Here is a 12,362-nt window from a genome sequence, read left to right as displayed (position 1 = left end):
GCTCCATAAAGGCTGGTTGATTATACTGAAGAAGCAAGGTGTCATGGTGATTAGTGTGTTAAATGTATCAGAAAAATAACAAAACTAGTCCCTGCCTATTCCCCAAAATAAATGGTTCCCTGAAACTGTGTTAGATCTGGAGGGTGGGAGGTTTGAGGAGGGGTTAGCCCTTTATTAAAACTGCAGCTGCAGTAGTTCAGGAAAAGAAAGATAGCTTCTAAAATTTTATTCTAAAGGAAGCCCCGTGACAGTCATTGTGTGTTCTAAGTAGAGTTTTGAGCTCATTGTGGTTGGGGAAGATCCTGACCAATGGGATGAAGCAGGGATGAGGGGTAGAGGGTCCAAAGCAGGTGCAGGACGAGGAAACCAGCAGGGACACTGCAGACGACTGGCATTCTGGGCAGGCACAGAATGGGGGGTGGGCACTGCCACCCATCAGGTGGGCCAAACCCAGTAACAGTGTGGGGCAGTCTTGTTCTTAGGAATAAGGTCAAAGCCCAGCCCTGGGAACCAGATACAAGGCCAGAGCCAGAGTGCCTGGCCCAAGTTCAGAGACAGCCCTTGAGGCTGTGGGTGAGGCTGCATCTGTGGACTCAGAGAAAGAAGTGGAGGCTGGCGATGCTGCAGAGCCTGGTGTCAGGAACCAAGGACCTCAGATGCAGGTACCTCAGTAACCAGAGTCACATTCATTGCCAGCAGCAGATGTAGGCTTAGAGCCCAGTCAGGCAATTCCCCCAGAACCAGGGGAGAGAGTTCTAACTTTCCAGGGTTTTCCATACAGACTTCCATGTTGCCCTCAGTTTCTATGGCCGTGACCAGTGTGCTCTGGGAGGAAATGGTGAAGGAGGAGGCATTGTACCTGAGCAGATATGCTTTCCTCTGTCAACATGGAGAGGTTCTTAGGTAGGATTTTGGTGGAAAAATCCACAGCTAAAAGAAAGCTTGAGAGCGGCTTTGATAATGACAGTGACCATTGCAATTTATATTACTCTCTAGAGACAGCCTGGATTTCATAAGCATGACAATGGCCCCCAAAATCCATCAGAACAGGGAAAATTCTCCACAAGGGATGCCAAGATGATACCCAGAAAACAAACATGCCTTCAGTGAGGGATTTTGTGAGAAATGGTGGAATTTTAGATTCTCAGGCAGTCTCAATGGTTATCTCTCCAATGGGATAGCCACATGTCCTGTAGGAACTCAGTGTAATTTTTTGTACCCATTGACATATTGTGAAAAGTCAGGGCCCATTCTATAGACATTGGAGCCCCAGGACAGAAAATGCTCAGCACCGGAGTGGAATTGGATGGCAGGAGCCGAGGTCATTCTCTTTCTCTTGCAAGGGCTTTTGTGGTCTCTCAGGGACCTCGTGGTCTCCTCATTGGTGCTTCTCTCCTACGTCTCTCTCTGTCCCTTTCTTCTGTTCACCTGCACCCCAACATGACTGCAGGCCAGCTACATGACATCACACTCAGATTGAGCCTTGAGTCGGATTTCTAATAGAGGGATTCTGACTCAGCACAGTCCAGTGAATGGCTTCCAGTGCTCAGATGTCTACCCCAGATCCAGTCAACTTTGATGCAGGGGGAGGTGTTGGGACTGGTCATAAGGTAAGAACGAGGCAGCAAGGGCTGTGGTGGAACTGGTTACTGAGGATGGGGTGCAGGTGGGAGGCAACAGTTGCAATCTCTGCCATGGAGTTTCATAGAGACAATGAAACTGTAATTTGGGGGTTCCCCAAGTGGACTCACAGTGTGCCACTCATTGCTGTGCATTCTCGAGAAGGCTTTATGGGGCTTGAAGCTACTGCACACATTTTACCCATTTCAGTGATCGCGAGATCCCATCGCTTTCCTAGACTTCCTGTCTTCCAGCTTGCTAACAACAGAAACAATATTATCCTCAGCTGAAGAAGAAGGGAACATGTGCATTTGACAATTGGCACAAAGTTCCTTGTAGTGGCTGAGAGTGAGAGTTGCAGAGTTCTGCTCCAGAATTCAAATTTTGGTCCCTTTCTGCAATAACTATATAGCCTGGAGCAACTTACTTAGCCTCTTTAAGCATCAGTTTCCCCATTTATTACAAGGGCATAATAAAATCACTTGGTGGGAAATAAAACATGCCCCTGAGTTAGTGAGGAATATGCTCGGAGAACAGTTTTTGACCCTTAGAAAGTACTCAGTAAATGTCAGCCTCATTGCCGTTATTATTTTTAGTCTTCCTTTCATGTCTTATTTCCAAATGAACTCTAACCCTCTGAGGGCAGAAATGACTTAGATGTCTTCAACAACCCCACATTCCTCCCTTTTCTTGCCCTAACTCTTTTCACTAGAACTTTGCATGTACTGAGAGCTAACAAGTGGTTAATCAATTGGCTTTTATACATTGTTGTGCCTTGTGTTTCAAATTGAAAAAGTTAACACAATCAAAGATGGAAAAGTATGCATAAGCATCCTTGACCTGATTTTGATCAATTTTCTGAGTGCTGAGAGTATATCTTTCAAATCTTTCTTTTGGATCATTTGAGTATATGCCTCTCCTCTGAAATAAAGAGAAGACCCTAGATGATTTCTCTAGGTGCTTTGACATATATCAATACTATCTCAAATTGTCATCCCATCTACCGAAAAGCACAGTCTATACCATGAGATGGTACACAAGGTCCCATGCTGAGTGAGATGGAAAACCATGCCAGGGACTTTCAAACAGATTCACTCTCCCTTGTTCTTTTCTCCTCCAGGAGCCAAGCTAGCCCCGAAGATAATGAACTCGTCTTCTGGGCACTGCAACATATCGGATTGGCTGAGGCTAGAAGCAACAGTGAAGACCTCTATATATGTGGTTGCTTTCTCCTTTGCCACATTCATCACTGTCATCATTTTTGCCATAGTGTCACAGAACTTGAAACTGAGGAAAGAGGTCCGATATGTTCTCCTTTGCCATCATCTGCTGTGCATCTCCTCCCACTGTGGTCTGGGGGCTATTTACCAAGGCATGCGGGCACTGCGGGCCAACAGCCCCTGCTGATTTGCTGGGTGATGTTCGGGGCACAGCTAAGTGTTGGGGAGGGGATTCTCATCACGCTTGCCTTGATGGCTCTTAACACTTACCTGGCGATTTGTTGGCCGTTGAGATCTCTATCCTCTGTAGAGACAGTAAAGTACAGGATTCTGGCTGGGATCTGGACAATGATTATACTCAAGAACGTTTCCTTGTTCCTAATAGAGAACAGGAACTCCTCTTCAGTTGCTGTTTTCAAACCTCAACCCTTATGCCCTGTGCTTTTGAACAGCCCTACTTCTAGAGCCACTGGCATGGTTTTCCTTCTCCTTCCCTTGTCTGTAATTCTTATAAGTTACTCTCTGGTCTACCAAGAAGGGAAACGGGCTGGCCATTTTAATAGGTCAAATATCAAAGCAAGAAAAACGCTCCTTATTCATTTAGTGCAGATGAGCTTACACGTAATACCAATCCTGATATTCATAGGTTTGGGGAAGATGTGTGGGGAGGTTTTTTTTGCTTTAAATCTGGTGCTTTTGGCTTCTTTGCATTTGCCCAGTGTTTTAACCCTCTAATTTATGGGCTCCAAAATAGAGAGCTGCGCAGCAGGTTCCATCAGTGGAGGTGCTGCCTGCTGTGCTGTGGCCACGTGGTCAATAACAAAGAGCCTGTGTAAGGCAAAACTCAGCCATTTCCGAATAGTAACTCCAGGTCCACCGGACACATCAGCTGGGGTGGAGGACCTGCCTTTTACTCAACCTAACATTGGTGCCTTAACTTGATTTTGAAAGTGACATGAATAAGTCAAAATCATTCATTTGGCTTACCAGCCTCCCTGCTGTGGATGCCGAATTGGTCTCAGTCATATCACTTTGCACCTGTAATTCTAGACCCAGATCAGCATTTTTGGCAGCATGCCCTACCATGTTTGAGTAGTAAGAGATGGCAAGTTAGGCAGAGGTAGCTTTTGAGAGCATGCTTGTTTTCAGGAACTGAGAAATTGCCCATGATTGATATGGAGAGAAATGCGATTATTTCCTTTGTATGAGCTAGGGTTAAGTTTGGCTGCATATAAAACAAAAACAGCAACAAAATAACAGTGACTTCAAAAAGATAGACACTGACTGTTTTTCTCACGTAAAAGGGATCTAGAGATACACAGTCCAGGCCTATGGAGCATGCCTGCAGTCAACAGTCTCACTGCTTTCTACTCCACAGTGATTAGTGTGCTACCTCATGATCCAAAATGGCTGTAAATGCTCCTAGTATCATATCCATCCTCCAGCCAACAGGAAGGAGAAAGAGTCAAGGAAAGGTCTGCACTCTCCCTCTAAAGACACTGTCTAGAAGTTACACAAAACACTTGCTTACATGTAACTGGCCAAAAACTTAGTCATAAAGCTCTGCATAGCTTTAGAGAAGCCTGGGAATCAATTTTAGCTGGGAAGCTAAAAATCAGGGTACTTAACACTAAAAAAGAAAAGGAGAATGGATATTGGGAGGCAAAATTATTTCAGGGGCTGTTTTCCTCTCAATGAAATAAGATATAAATAAAGGCAATGGGTTTGATCATCACAAAAGTGTAAATGTACTCTGTTTCAGTATGATGTACAAGTATAGATTTAACTGTTCAGGATACCAGGACACTCTTCGTATGCTATGTAAACAGGCCTCAAAGAAGATGGTATCAACAAGAACCATGAATTGGTTTAAACAATTAGAACATAAGCAGGTGTGAAGCCACAGTATGCAATAAATTCTCGCAAAGAAGTTTACGTGTATTATTTCTTTACATGAGCATCCATTTCAGGGTCAGTCAGGATCTGGTCCTACAAACAGAAATCAGCACTCCAGGTATTTTAAACTGAGGGGATTTAATACAGGAATTAAATACATGCAGAGTCCCTGGAAGCGTTGGAGGCGTGGAAATCAGTGCTATCGCTGGAATGATTATTTCAGGAACAAACCACTGCTGCAGCAATCTAGAGCTCAAGCAGATGCTGCTACTTCTGCCTCTCTTGACACTTGTATCCTTGTGATCTTGTTTGCTAGAAGAAAGAGGGAGATAAAGAGCAAGAGGAAGACGACCTCCCTCTCCCTTCTCTCTTCCAAATCTCACGATTGCCTCTGTTTGGTGGAACCTCATTGACATCCAGGCCCCTAAGTGCAAAGAAGTCGGGGAAGTACAGTTCCTAGTTTCATAGCCTTGGCAGCGCAGGAAGTTATGCTAAAAGGAGAGTGGGATGAGGATGAACAAGCCAATCCATAGGATCTATCATGTCTACATTTACCTTCATTTACACCCAGTAAAAACAGCAGCAGCAGCAGACCACTTGTTGAGCATCCTTTGGGCTCCAGGCACAGGGCAAGCCATTTTACACACCGTATGTCAAATCCTTATTCTTGATTTACAAAGGAGAAAAGCTGAAGCCTAAAAAGGGCTTACTTGTTGGAGATTTGGGCCCGAAGGGTATTGGGAATGAAAGAAAGAGAAGGAGAATGAAAGAAAGAGAAAGAAAGCGAGAGAGCTGGGATCAGGGGGTCTGCGAGTAGAGACTCATCAGACAACTTTATTGTTCACAAGGGGCTCTCTATATACCCCAGTCCACTGAGTACAAGCAGCAACTTGCAGTTAACTATCAGCATTACTCATAGTCTAAGGAATTCAAAGAATCTTATCTCACAGTACAAAGTCTAAGTGTCCTATTTACCGCAAAAGTATTACCTGCTCATCTTTTCTTTCAGTCTTTCACAGCTTTATCGTGTTTGCCTGGAAATCTTAATTACCGCATTCCTTAGGTTACAAGCGTAGCCATGGAAACAGCACATCTCTCCTTGTGAGACCACTGTGCCTCAGTTTCCAACACTTTCAGGAGCTTAGGAAGTCAGGGCCTTCCCTTTTACACTTGCACATATGGTTCCCTGGCTCAGGGGGACCATTTACTGCTGAGGGCTGGAGAAATTGCTCCACTATGCTTAGGGTGTGGACACCTGGTTTGTGGACAAGTGCCTATTTCTCACCCATTGCTGTAGCCACCCTCTCCCATGCTGTGTTAGTCAGCCAAAGGGGTGCTGATGCAAAATACCAGAAGCCTGCTGGCTTTTATAAAGGGTATTTATTTAGGGTAGGAGCTTACAGATACCAGGCCATAAAGCATAAGTTACTTCCCTCACAAAGTCTATTTTCATGTGTTGGAGCAAGATGGCTGCCGACGTCTGGGAGGGTTCAGGCTTCCTGGGTTCCTCCCTTCCCGGGGCTTGCTCCTCTCCAGGCTCAGCTGCTCTGCCTCCTCCACAAGGCCAGCTGCAGACTATTAGGCAATTGGCTTATTTCTCTCCCGGGCCTTCTCTTTCCTCACGACAAAGCTCTGTGTGCTTACCTCCCAGGGCTCCAGCTCAAGACTCCCAACTCTGTCCTTTGCCATCTCTTTTTTCTGTGAGTCCCCACCCAACAAGGGGGTGGGGATGCAACGTCCTCCTGACCTTGGCCCAGTCAAAACCTTAATCATTATTTAATCAAGTAAACCTCTGAATCCATTATAAGCTAATATGCCCAGAGGAAAAGACCAGTTTACAAGCATAATCCAATATTTTGTTTTGGAGTTCATCAATAATATCAAACTGCTGCACATGCTTAGCTTCCCATTTTCGAGTTCTAGCCACTTCTGCATCATGCCTAGACTCAATTTTGGCTTCCAGTTCTTCTTGCCTTCTCCCTAGGTGTTCAGTCTAATCTTGCCTCTTCCTTCCACCCTGATTCTGAAAATTCAAAGCTCTACTTTCTCTTTTCCTTCTCTCTAGGGCAGGCCCCTGGGCTCATTACCTTCATCTCCCAGCACCCAGCACAGTGCCTAGTAGACAGCAATGCTCAGCAAGTGATAAAATCACTCACCAATCTGTAAGATATGTCTCTCTACATATCCTCCCCACAAAAACCAAGCTTTATCTTTGTTTTCGCTGAAATATTGAGCAATCAAAGGAACAAAAAATCTTGTTTGTCCTCCAGAGGGTAGAAGAAAAACAAAAAAATTACCAAGATAAACTCAACTATAAGCCCAGATTTAATATAAGCAATAACAATTGAATTTATCCTTGAAAGTTGTTTTTTTTTTTTTTTTTTTTGAGGTACAGGGGGCCAGGTATTGAACCCAGAACCTTGTATGTGGGAAGCCAGTGCTCAACCACTGAGAAACCTTGGCTTTCATGAATTGGTTTTCTTGTTTGTTCTGCTTATTGTTTGTTTGTTTCTTTGTTTTCAGGAGGCTGGGGACCGAACCCGGACCTCCATGTGGGAAGCAGTTGCTCAACCACTTGAGCCACATCCACTCCCCGCTGAAAGTTTTAAAACTCTATTTTCTGATATAAAAAAGGTGACTCTTCTACTTATAACATTAATTGAATGTTAGAACAGTAGTTTTCTACTTTCAAATGCAAATTATTTTTAAAATTAAATTTATGTTTTAAGATTGGGACTAGATGGTATACAATTCTAAAGAATACTATTCAGAGAAAAGTAAGTATTTCTTCTCCCCATTTTCCCAGCACCTGAGTTCTTTTCAAAGAGTCAACTGCTGTTACCAGCTTCTCGTGTAGTCCTCAGGAGGTCATCTACAAGGCCAAATTATTAGGGATTTCTTCTTTATAAAATACCTTTGGCTTTGATCTTGGACTTGGACAGCTGTTAAAATTGGTATTTAGTGTGGTTATGTTATGAGCGACAGCTGATGACATCAGCAACAATTGATTTCATGATGTGAAAATTCTTTTCACACTGAAAGAACTCTCACCTTGTGCAAGGCATGAAAAGGAAGGGAGAAAGGAGGTGACGTCCGAAGTTACTTGCAATTAGGTGCAATTAGTTGCAGCTCCACCTTCACCAGCTCCCCTGGTTCCCAGTGGCCCACCTCCCCAGACAGGAAGCTTCCTCTGGGCTGGGGCTGGTAATCCAGGGCCCGGGGCAGGCATTGTTTTCCCATAATAAAGCCAAAAGAAGTTTCGGTAGTTCTCAAGAAATGACATTCAGCTGGACAGATGATATTCAATAAACAAGAAAAGTTAAATGCCAGGGCTCTGCCAGCTAAGTGGAAGGACTGACTCTTCTGTCCTGTGCCTCAGGGAGGGGGGAGGGTGTTGACCGGAGCTATTGTAGGGTAGAAACTGAAGCCTGGAGCAGAGAAACCCCACCCCTTACCACTCCTCTTCTCTGAAAAGCCTGGACAATGAGAACTTGTTCTTTTTTTTTACTTATTTTTTGTAGATTTATTTTTTATTTACTTGTCTTCCCTTCCCCCCTCCCCTGCTGTCCTCTCTCTGTGTCCATTCGCTGTGTGTTCTTCTGTGTCCGCTTGTATTCTTGTCAGTGGCACTGGGAATCTGTGTCTCTTTTTGTTGCGTCATCTTGCTGTGTGGCGCCACTCCTGGGCAGGCTGTGCTTTTTTCACGTGGGGCGGCTCTCCTTACGGGGCGCACTCCTTGCGCATGGGGCTCCCCTACGCGGGGACACCCCTGTGTGGCAGGGCACTCCTTGCGCGCATCAGCACTGCGTGTGGGCCAGCTCACCATGCGGGTCAGGAGGCCCGGGGTTTGAACCCTGGACCTCCCATGCAGCAGGCGTGTTGAGGAATGAAAAGCATAACCTTGCAAAATATCTAACAAGCCACTCCTACCCCCGCTTCTGTGGGCCTGTGAGGGCATGGCCTTGCAGGAGAATATCAAATAACTCCTACCCCTGTTTCTGTAAATCAGCCTGTGAAAACACCGTCTAGTAGAAAGATATCAAATGAGTGACTTCACCTCTCACTTCTGTAAATCAGCCCACAACCTTGCAGCTTCATTCTTCCGCTGTAACCCCCCTGCTTGCAAAATTTCGCCTAGCAATGCATTAACCAGTGAGCAAAAGTTACGCTGATCCCACCTGAAATCCTATATAAACCTATGAAAACTGAAAAATGGGGCTCAGAATTTGGAGATTGACTCTCCCCTGGGCCCGCATGTAATAAATCTGTTCATCCACCTTTCTGGAGTGCCGGTTGTGAGTTTCTACGGTTCAGAACTCCTGGCTTTGCTCTAACAGGCAGATACTCTACCTGTTGGGCCAAATCCGCTTCCCAGAACTTGTTCTTTAAACACTGAGTGGGAAGGAAGTGGTTACCCAGGAGCCACATCCCCCACCCCCCTTCACCACCTCCCTCTCCCCTCCTCACCCAGTGCTTCTTTCAGGATGTCCCTGCTTCAGTGCTTTCTTGTCATTTTCCAGTAAAGCATTTACCCCCCAGAACTGTCAATATTCTTAATTGCTTCCTTCCTTGTAGCTGATAGTCCAAATATAATGGGGGTGCCTGGTGGCCCACCTCAGGGTGATTTCACATTCAAATAGAAAACTAACACAGCCACCAAACAACAACAACAACAACAACAACAAAAAACAAACCAAAAATGAAACAAAACCACCCCAAAACAAAACAAAACCAAACCACCAAACATCGAAATGAATATAAACTACTCTGAGACGCTGTTAAAGCAGGCATCCAGTTCACCCACTGCAAGCATCTTAAACATTGTCTTCACTCATGCATCTCTCTCAAGTCCTGGTAACAGATGCTCCACAATAGTTTTTTTTCCCTCCCTCATTCCCGCTCCTCAAATCTGGCCCACACTGCAAGCTTTTCTCTTAGACCTTCCTTCCCCCATATTCTCAGCTCCTTTTCCTTCCTGGTATAGTTTTTTTCTCCTGCAAATAGCTTCCGATTCTTTTCTTATTTTTGTTCTGGAAAACTGATTATATTTAAATAAATGTTTAAATAAAGGTCGTTCCCTGGGTGATTCTGAAGTGGTCCACAGACCATTTTGACACTTGACGCATTGTGCCATTTTTTATCTGGGTACCCTGGAAGGGGCATTAAATCTGGTAAGACAGGGACACTAAGTTCTGCTGGAAACAGTGGATGCCCAGCCAGGTCAGAGGCTCCCCTCTCTAAATTCTGATAAATTTGTTTTATTGGTACAGAAAAAGTGGTACAGCTTCCTTGGTCACATGGGGACACTTTTTTCTTTTTAATTTATTTCTCCCCCCCCCCTCCGGCCGTTGTCTGCTCTCTGTGTTCATTTGCTGTGTGTTCTTCTGTGTCGGCTTGCATTATCTGGCGACACTGGGAAACTGCGTTTCTTTTTGTCGCATCATCTTGCTGCATCAGCTCTCTGTGTGTGCGGCACCACTCCTGGGCAGGCTGCACTTTTTTCACATGGGGCTGCTCTCCTTGCAGGGCGCACTCCTTGCATGTGAGGTTCCCCTGTGCGGGGGCACCCCTGCATGGCACAGCACTCCTTGCACGTGGCAGCACTACGCATGGACCAGCTCACCACACAGGTCAGCAGGCTCTGGGGATGGAACCCTGGACCCTCCATATGGTAGATGGACACTCTATCAGTTGAGCCACATCCGCTTTCCAACGTGGGGACATTCTTGCAAATAGGAAAAGACCTCTGCAGAGGGAGGGTCTGGGATCCCCGTCAGAGCTAGTTGTCTACAATATCAGGGCTGGGACTAGCCGGACATGTCAGATTCTTGTCTGAGCGCACTAGCAGATCCCAGCCTCTGTTTAAACCAGAAAAATCTAAACAGCAGGGTTCTTCCCAGACCTCGTTATTTAGCACACCTTAGTTGTTATATTATGCTACCTCTTGGTTTGCTAGGGCTGATACAACAAATACCACAGGCTGCTTGGCTCAAACCATAGGAAGTTGTTGTCTCCCAGTTTTGGAGACTTGAAGTCCAGAATGAAGGTGTCGGCAGGACCAGGCTTCCTGGTGTTCTGGTGGTGGCGGCCTGGCAGTCCACAGGTCAGCCTCTACCTTGGCCACTCCTCCTCAGTCCTACTGACTCTGCGTCCAAATTCCCTCTGCTCCTAAGGACTCCAGTTGGATTAAGGCCCTCCCTGATTCATTTTGGCATCATCTTAGTAGGATATCTGAAGATCCTATTTATAAATAAGTCACATCCACAGGACTAGCAGTCAGGACTTGAACTTGTCTTTCTGGGGTGCAATTCAACCCAAGACACATTGGCTGTAAGGTTTGAAACCTGGGACAGAGGACAGGAGAGACCTTGTGTCACAGAAAGAAAACCTTCACTTAAATTTCAGTGAGGCACAAGCACTTCAAAGCCATGACTGTTGAATGGGTTATTCTTCTCCAGCCTAACCTTGGAAAGACCTGGCACGTTTTCTTGGCTGGCTCTCCTGTACTGGATGCTCGATTGCAGCATTGTCATTGAACCATTGGTGGCATTCTGCCCCCTTAAAAGGATCATGAGTTCCTTCTCTTTCTTCCTTCCTTCTGTCTGTCCTTGAGGACATGTGTGTGTCTTCCTACTGCTTCTCCATTGCATTCTTGTATGAACATTTTCCTTGCACCTCTAATCATGTGGAAAGCCTGCCTCCCTCACTAGTCCGTAAGTGGGAAGGGAGTTGACTGGCTCTTGAGTCTACTTGCTTTCTGACTCAATGACAGGCACCATTTGGATCAGGAGTTCAGGGAGAGTCTCCAGTTGTGAGTTCAGCGTGGAACCCACCCCACCCTGACCCACCAAACTGGCACATCCATGAGTTTGGTAAGTTGTTCACATACTCTCTGCCTCTCTATACTACTGCTCTCTGAAAAGGTGGAAGGGACAGAGGAAATCCTTGAGTCTTCTTTCTCAAGCAGGACGAGGACGTGTGGAGACAGTGGTTAACTAGGAGAGCAAATTCTGGAGCCAGGTACCCAATCTTGGCTCACCAAATACTAAGTGGATGACTTTGTGCAAGTTACAACCTTTCAAACCTCATTTTCTTTTCTGTAAAATGGAGATAATGCTAGTATCTGTCCCCTAGAGGTGTTGTGAAGATTGAATGAGGCAATGCATGTAAAATGTGTGGGCTAGAGTGGGCTCAGAGTAAATGCTTATGAAATGCTCTCTAGCATCATCATCGTCATCATCACCATCTTCATCATCGCCATGTTAGGTCCAAATCATCCTGCTTTTGGATGGCACTTCTCAGATTGTGTTATGAGGCTGATGGTTTCCCTGGTTTTAGTGCTACTGGTGTATCCTTTGCTTTTCTACCTTTGAAACTGTATTTCCTTTGATTTGGGAAGAGAGGGGTGGTTCTTAAGTTAGCCACTTTTCCTGGATGTCTTGAACTTACATTTAAAGAAATATTATGGATATTTTCAAACCTACACAAAAGCAGAGATGAGTGTAATGAGCCTCCATGTTCCACCCAGCTTCAATAATGATCAACACGTTCTCTGCAGTTTCAGTATCAGGGCCTTTCAAGGTCGTGGGAGAAGGTCCACACTGCCCCCTGTTAGTAGGGCCACAT

General features: G+C 45.4%; 1 protein-coding gene and 1 long non-coding RNA gene across 5 annotated transcripts in view; one reads left to right on the top strand and one right to left on the bottom strand.

Annotated features, from left to right (window-relative positions):
- LOC101415950 (uncharacterized) overlaps positions 1-4,770 on the top strand; it is a 63,999-nt gene extending 59,229 nt beyond the window's left edge. For all 4 annotated transcript variants that reach the window (XR_009186447.2, XR_009186449.2, XR_009186446.2 and 1 more), the window contains one exon: positions 2,741-4,770. This is a non-coding gene — a long non-coding RNA (uncharacterized lncRNA). The remainder of the gene's footprint in view (positions 1-2,740) is intronic.
- Positions 4,771-4,874: 104 nt separating this feature from the next.
- The window catches only part of SP110 (SP110 nuclear body protein), a 61,028-nt gene continuing 53,540 nt past the window's right edge, over positions 4,875-12,362 (bottom strand). The window contains exon 12 of the mRNA XM_012524074.4: positions 4,875-5,048. Within this exon, the coding sequence (XP_012379528.3) occupies positions 5,004-5,048 (45 nt within the window). The 3' untranslated portion in view covers positions 4,875-5,003. The remainder of the gene's footprint in view (positions 5,049-12,362) is intronic.

Source organism: Dasypus novemcinctus, chromosome 7 (assembly GCF_030445035.2).
Source record: "Dasypus novemcinctus isolate mDasNov1 chromosome 7, mDasNov1.1.hap2, whole genome shotgun sequence".
NCBI lineage: Eukaryota > Metazoa > Chordata > Mammalia > Cingulata > Dasypodidae > Dasypus > Dasypus novemcinctus.
This window is presented reverse-complemented; position numbering and strand designations above follow the sequence as displayed.